Raw genomic sequence first — 8,483 nt, forward strand, 5'->3', positions numbered from 1 at the left:
TACATGCAAGCATCTCAGAGGTGTACTGATACTTCTCTTTCAGCCATAGTTGTCAAAACCGAACCGGTGATTGAACCGGTTAGACTACTAGATCACTGGGTCATTGATTCAACCGGTGGGTCACTGGTTCAACCGATTGACTTGGTCCTATATAAATAAAAAATAGTAAAAAATTTAAAATTAAAATTTAAAATACATATTTTCACTAATATTTTAAGAATATCTAGCTATTCTAAAATAATTAGAACATGAATAATAAGTATTTTGTTAATTTTATTCTATTATAAATATTTTTATTTTGTTTTTATATTAAATAACTATTATTTTCAAATTTTAATAATCTATTAATTAGTTTATATCTATTATACTATTATATACTACAAGTATTTATTAAAAAATAATATTAATAGATATTATATAATTATGAAAAGAAAAAATAAGTGAATTTATTCTTATTGTTAAATAAAAATGTAATTAATTTAAGAATGAGTGAGTTTATAACTAAAATTAAAATAAATTAAATTGAAGTAAACTATTTGATGAAAGATATTTGTATAATAATTTGCATATGTAATATTAAGAAGAACAACAGTTTAGTGGCAAGGAAGGACACTCTTTATCCTGAATACGGTTCGAACCCCATTTCATACATTTTTTGAAATTTTAGATCTCAAGCGGTTCGGTTGAACTGGTTTTTAATGAGTTTGACCGATTTTCATCGATTCACTTCGAGTTTGACCAGTTCGTTCCGGTTCCTTTCCTTATACAATTCAAATATCCTTGCGATGTTTGGCAGTTAGAGTACAATTTGGGAAGGCCTCTAGCATCTTCAAAGCTAGTTTTTCAAAAGTTTCGGGTTTTAGTCGACCACAATCAGCCTTCTGACCATCAACAACAAACTCCTCCATGAAGCCAACAAATACTTCAGTTTCTTCATCACGCCATATGCATTTGTCCCTTATCACCTAAGAAGAAGTAAACATGAAACTATTATACAATCCAATCTATCACAACAGTCAACAATAACCATCAACAATAATTCTTATAAATACAAAATAAATGTCAATTACAGTATCCATGTTTCGATTCACAACAAGTCGTTCAAACACAAATTAAGCTATTAAAACACAAATTCGATGCCAACATAAACAACGGGAATTCAAACTAAGCCTATAAGCTATTTCTATTCCATGCGACTCGCTCGCCACTCTTCATACATCTCAATTGCCATGTTGTCACGTCATTGTGAACTGAACATTATTCATTATATAAATTCAAAAGAACCTACGGGTGCGAATTTAAATGAAAGAGGAAGAGAAGGAGAAAACAAAGAAATAGAAGGAGAAGACGAAGACGAAATAGTTGCGTTATTAAAACGCGCGTGTAATACACGCTAGTGTGATAAAAGTGATTTTTATTGAGTTTGGACCAATTTGATTAAATTTGGATACAAAAATGATTGAATGTGTAGTTAGGCTAATTAAAAAATATCAATTTATATAAACCGATCTGTTCGTTTCATAGCGCTATACTTAACCAAACAGGTTCCTTTGGAATATCTTTAATTAAAATAATATATTCTATTATATAAAAATTGGATTTCTACACTTAATGATAAAGCTGACGTGGCATGTTTCTGTTAACTCATTAAATATAATCTATTATGAGATTAATTATATCAACTAATTGATTTAATTAGATATTTAAATATTACATAATTATTATAATTTATATCAATTTGTTTTGATAATATTTTCTAATTTATTTCTTTTAATATTCTGATAGTATTTTTTAATTTATTAAATCAAATTAGGTATAAATTATGTATATTAATTAATTGATTTGATTAAATTATTAATAATTAAAATAATAAATCTATAAATAAAATAAGCAATGGAGATATTTTTAACTAATAATTAAATCAAATTAAATTATATGTATTGAGTCAATTCAAATCATGTGAATTAAATACTAAACTAAAATATGATCATTTCTTTCTTATTTAAATTAAATGCAATAAATACAAATTAATTTTGTTAGATAATCATGATTTTCTAGTCTTCTATATATAGACGGCCAAACAAAATGATAAGAATCATCATTTTTATCGCTCTTACTATTTCAACTCTTTTTTTCTTCTTTTTTTTCTTTATGTAAAATTTCTTTTATGGATAAATGAGAAGGTATGGATGAATAATGTTTCGTTGATTGTTTGTTTATAACTCGAAAATGTCTCAATTTAAGCATTACCGTTGCTGATGGAATTAAATGACAATATGCTCGGCATACTTGCGGCTTAAGAAATCAGGTCATGTGCTCGAGGTGCACCGATGCAAACTTTTAGAGCTGTCGACTGCCGCTGAATTTATAGTATAGCTGGAGCAAATTATGATATAGTAAAAAACGTTTATGCATGCATGCTATTCTTCTTTATATATGTATCCCTCTATTTTTACAATTCACATCTTTATATATTAGATTCTTTTTTACATTATTTAAATTTGATTTTTTTTCTATTTTTACGCTTCTAATCATTTTTTGTCTTAATATTTTGTTCTCATCAATTTTTATATTTTATTTTAGGTTAATTTTGTAGTTCAAATATAATCATTTATATCATTATTGAATGTTATGAAATTAACCTGATATTAACAATAAATAATTCGAAAAAGGTATTTTTTGAAACAATTCACCTAAATTTAAATTGTTACATTAAACAATGATGATAAATATTTTTGTATTAAATTTCTTAAAAAAGAAACTTATAGAAATGTTATGTTATATGATATAATTTGATTATATATCTTTTTTATCTCTAATCTAAATTATTTGAATTGGCATACTATTTATTTTAAATTTAATTAAATATCTAAATATCTTACAATTTAATATAATTTAATTTATATAAATACATGACTTTTAATATTTATGTAATAAATTTTAGAAATATTTTTGCAAGTTATAATTTTTTATCTGTATATTTAAATTTTAATAATATTTTTTATTATTAATATATAACTTTTTTATATTATATATAACTTTTATATTGGTAATTATAAATTTTTTTTCTCTTATTTTTTTTCTTTCTATTTTCTTTTCTCTTATTTTCCATCTTATATCTAAACAATAGCTTAGTGTTTATCTATTTATCTTCTATTAATATTATTATAACAAGGATACATGTGACTTTATAAAAATGATATAACTTAAACTTTGATTATCTAAGAATTTGTTGAGTGGCTAGAATAGCTCCGCATCATGAACCAATAAATGCTAACAACAGGGATGATCACAAAAATAGCCAAAACGGATATTTGTAGAGATTACTCGCGTTTTGGGATAGACAAGGATTCATGAAATCCTCACGACCTGCCACACGAAAAAGAATGGGGACTAGGGGTGACAAATGGGTCGAAACCCGTCGGGCTGCTCCCACATAACCTGCTAAAAAAAACGGGTTTTGCTGGAAATTTAAAACCGACAAACTTAAAAAGCCCGCCTACCCCGCACCGCCTAATTCATGGGCTTTGGCAAGACGGGTGCGGGGCCGGGTAGGCTTCCCCACTAGGCCAAACTTTTATTTCATTTTTTATAAATTTCTATGATGTTATTGATTTACAAGAGGATGAAGATGATAATTGAAGATATTCTAAGTTATATTTTAGATTATATTTTATGTTTGATTGATTATAAACTTGAAGATGTTTAATTATATATTTTGGACAATATTTATTTCGTTTTGGACAATGTTGATTTTATTATTTTGTTTTAAAAAAATTGATTTATAATTATGTTTATTACATATTTATAATTATAAAAACTTTAATGTGTGTGAATTTAAAATTTATAATTTTTTTATACTTTTAGAAATTATAAATTTATTGAAATTGTTGTGAAATTATATATTATTTAATATTTAGTGGCTTAATAAAAAAGGAGAGCCCACCAACCCGCTAGCCTACTATCAGACGAGACGGGGGAGAAATTCAGGATCGCGTTACTAGACGGGCGGGTCGGGCCAGCCCACCAAATGAGGGCTTTTGGCGAGATAAGGCGGGCTTTCCCGTTTGTCATCCCTAATGGGACCCGGACATAAGTACCCGCCCCATGGAACCTATTAAACATACGCAAATATAAAATTATTAATTTATCCTAATTTATATATACATAAATCTATTTCTTGAATTTAGTAACCCTAATTTCTGTCTCCAATTCGAATTCTTCTTTTTTCTTCCAGACTCATTCTCAGTCTCGATCCTCTCTCTCTCTAACTCACTTTCTCTACCTCTCAAGTCCGTCACTACGTCGCTTATTATGTTGGAATATATTTTTATATTTTCTCCTTTTGAAATGTTATTTTTCATAATGAATATGTTATAAATTGTGTTGAATTATATTAAATTGATTATTTTATGATTATTATATTATGTCTTTTTGTGTTAATTTTTTTCAAAAGTTTTCAAAGAATATTTGTAGATATCCGAGGAGATCTGCGTTCCTTAAGAGGTAATTAAACAGGAACTTGCAATGACGGAGAATGATCGGGAGCATTTTTTTTAAATAGGAGTGAAGGATGGAAAGTGGGCTTCTCACGCTCTCCTAAGTACTCATTATCATATCTAACTGGAAACAGAGATCCAATCTGAGCCTATTTAAGAGGGAACGCATGAACTTCATCTGCATTGGGCCTTTAAGGTAATGAACCTGAATCGGATTTGGGACCCTAATAATAGATTTTAGTTGATCTTACTTGCGTTGAAGTTTTACTAGGTCCAAATATATCTTGGATTAATATTTTGAGTCATTGTTATAACAAATACTATACTATTTAATATTATAACACTTAGTATATGTAAAAGTTGGATATATTTACAAGACAAAATTAATTATCTCTTTTTTAGTTTTAAATATTATTTTTTAATGTAACAAAAAAAATGAAAATAACAATAACCACTCACATAATTAAAATAGATAATCTTAACATATACATGACACTATATATACCAAGGATTATTATATATGATATATAATTTTTTTTATGTAATAACTATTTATATAATTTATCGAACGATTTTTTCATCTTAATATTTAATAAATTTAACATAAAAAATATTATTTAAAATATAAAATAAGTAACTTAAGTTATCATCTAGGACAATAAATATAATAGTGCAAATATTTATTTATTTATTAGTAGTGAAAAAATATGTAAATAGTATAAATTGATATTTTTTAGTATAAAAGTAATAATAAAGGTTATTAATTAAGTTAATTATATAATTAAAAAATTATGAAGAATTTTTTAAATAATAAAAAATTATTAAATGCCGAATATTTTGTATCTAACTAATTTATTTTTTATTGAAGTTAAAAAAAGATGAGTTGTTAATCAAATTTAAATTTAAATTTAAATTTGAGTAAGAAAATAAAAAAATATATTTTAAATTTTATCTCACTAACCAGAATTAATTTTAAGATAAGAAATTACTTTGTATATCATGTATATTATAGGATAGTATGGTCATTTGATCTTTTTTAATGATAAATATTGTCAAGTAAAATGGTGTAAAAAATTAGAAGAAAATGTATTTATAAGTTTAGGAAATATTAATTTATTTTTCAATAGAATAAATTATATATTGAATAACAAAAGTTGTTATTGGTTTCTTTTCACACTAACTAATACTCAACGATGGTGTTTCGGTGCACCATGTTACAAAGAAATATTAATCAATCTAATAACTTTTGTAATGACATAAGTTTATAAATTTAAAAATTTAAAAATCATCTCATAAAATGTGAAGTTTTAACAAGTAACAATGTTGATCATATTATTTTGATTTCAACAATGAATACGATACTAACAAATAAAATTATCCCAAGTAAATTTTAGCAAAGGCAAAAGTCCATAAGTATTGCTATTAATGAAAAATTAATCTATTTTAAAGACAAATACAATTTTTTTACGGATTTCTTAACTCGGCAAGTTGAGGACTAATCCATCACATATTGATGCTCTATTTATTAAGGGTCTATCGCTAACCAATGGATTGTTATACACACAAGACGAGATTCGAACTCCAAATACTTGCCTAAATAGACAAATAAAATAACCATTCAACTAATCCAAATTGATTAAAACAAATATTAATTATTTTTAATATTTTTAAGTTGTAAAATATTTATAATAATAATTATTATATATATTTTTCATTTAAATTTTAATAAAAAATTTTACATAATTATATATTATCCCGTGCCAGAGACGAGAACATACTAGTTACATTTTAATAATAGCTAAATTAAGTTATGATTATGTTATGTATACATTAAAATTAGTTATTAAAGTCAACCACTTGTATAAAATTTATATTAAAATATTAATACATATTGAAAATAAATTAAATAACACATATATTTGTACATAAATATGTTGATGAGTGATTTTAGTGACTGATTTTGATGTACAAATAACATTTTTTTATTAAGTTATCCATTTTTTTTAGTAGAGTATATATTGTATAAGGGATCAGGCCACATCCCTCTCGCATGATGGAACCCAGAAAGGTTTTAGAAATTAGAAAAATATTAAAGGCATAACAGTTCAAAAAGTTGTCAACTACTCTGTTTTTTTGTAAGATATATTCCCTCGTATATACCAAAGAAACTATTACAAAATAGGGGATTCCCTGTCGCTCTCGCAAAGAGCCAAGATTCCCTGCGTTAGCTTATATTATTTTCAATGTTGCTTTGATTTGAGCCTCAAATGTTTCAAGCAAACCACTTGGTAGTCGGGGATAACTGTTACACGGGGTAGTTCACTAGGTAGGAGGCAGAACCTGATCCAAATTAATTAAACATGGCAAACTATATGAATAATTTTAAACCACCACAAGTTTGGTGTTTGTGTTGTCCATATATATACATAATAAGCATAGTGATTTCTTAATCCCTTGTTAGGTGATATTGCTTGATGATACCTTGGTTTATTAAAGAACAAATATTACGACTCATTTTTTGGTTAGCACATGTTGAATATGGCGGTGAAATTAGAAAGTTTGTGACTATATTTATTAGTTAAACATGCTTGCAGGTCAAATGTCGACAAAACTGAAAAGGAAGTTTATTAGGAACGATTTTACAACTAGCTTAGAGGAAATGTTAGTATAATCCCACAAAGGCACAAACTCTCAAAGGAGCTAAGTAAACATGGATAAACAAACTAAACATTGAATTGAGAAGAAGACTTTAAAACATGAATGATCATGGATAAACAAAAGGAAAGAAAACTAGTTGCCAGAATTCTTTTCCACATGACAGCAAAATCCCAACAAGAGCACTTGTTTAAGAAGTGTTCTTGTAGGATGAATTTTGAAGCAGAAGATCAGATCTTTTTAACTTTATTTCTATTCTCACTTTTTTTATTTTAGAGTTATTAAAAGCTAAAATAATTAAGGTTCTGAAATAGAATAATTCCAAATAGATGCTGAAAGCAAACGCCTTGATTTCCAACCCAACACCAATTTATTGTTACTAAATTCCTCCACTCTATACCCGTCGTTAAATAGACTAACCAACAGCTTAGCTTGGCAATGATTAAAAAAGCTTATAGGAACTCCGGTGAACCCCGCCGCACTCAACCACTCCCCCCACGATCCTCTCTCTTCATCCCCACCCCTCCAGTATATCCGCCCCAACGACCCCGCTATTCTCGGGCCCAAGAAAACCCTTTCCACCAGAGCCCGGGGCCGACTCTGCATCGGAAACCCCGCCTCCAGCGAATCGTACACTGCCGAGTAGTGCTGCAAAGACTCCATGAACCTCCCTACAAAGCCCGCTTCCCCTCCAACGGGCCCCACCTCTTCTTCCACCACCGTCACTAGCTTCGGACCCAACGCCTTCGCACCGTTGAAGAACGAAGTGACAGAGTCCGGGGCCCGATAACTGAGGTGCGGCAGGTGCAGCATGCAGTTGAAAACCAAAGCCTCTCCACGAACAAGTTTCAGAGAAGAAGGTCGAAAGGTTTCGTCAGGGTCTAACCTACAGTGATGAAAAGAAAACGGTTGCCCAAGGGACACCGCGAACGCAACTAATCGCCGACCGGTTTCTTGAACGGTGGCGATGGATCTCCGTCCGCTGTTTCCACCCCGTGATAATGCGGTGATCCTTAAGTGAGGGCCCGGTGAGCCTTCCTTACGGGACACAAAGGCCTGCATTAGGGAGGCCCATTGGGCCCCTTCTGCGACATCATAATCAACGACGTGAACCCTCCTCTCCTGGGCTACGGCCTCGAGGATGGCCTGGTTAGCTGTGAAGTGAGCAAACTTAATGTAAGGGGACATGTCCTGGAGAATTTGGAAGGCCGTTATTGTGTCTGTTTGCTGGTGGTCCCCACTTTGAATAGGATGGTGCTTTGTGGCGCTATGCGCACCCCCACAGGCGCCTTCTAGCAGAGTCTGGAGGGCGTCCGTAAAGTGCGCCGC

At 29.5% G+C, this 8,483-nt stretch overlaps 1 protein-coding gene across 1 annotated transcript in view; it reads right to left on the minus strand.

Annotated features, from left to right (window-relative positions):
• Window positions 1-7,214: 7,214 nt before the first annotated feature.
• Window positions 7,215-8,483, minus strand: part of LOC107460857 (protein NODULATION SIGNALING PATHWAY 2-like) — a 1,828-nt gene continuing 559 nt past the window's right edge. The window contains 1 exon segment of the mRNA XM_016079275.3: window positions 7,215-8,483. This exon segment is cut by the window's right edge and continues 28 nt beyond it. Within this exon segment, the coding sequence (XP_015934761.2) occupies window positions 7,452-8,483 (1,032 nt within the window). The 3' untranslated portion in view covers window positions 7,215-7,451.

Source organism: Arachis duranensis, chromosome 8 (genome assembly GCF_000817695.3).
Source record: "Arachis duranensis cultivar V14167 chromosome 8, aradu.V14167.gnm2.J7QH, whole genome shotgun sequence".
Lineage (NCBI taxonomy): Eukaryota > Viridiplantae > Streptophyta > Magnoliopsida > Fabales > Fabaceae > Arachis > Arachis duranensis.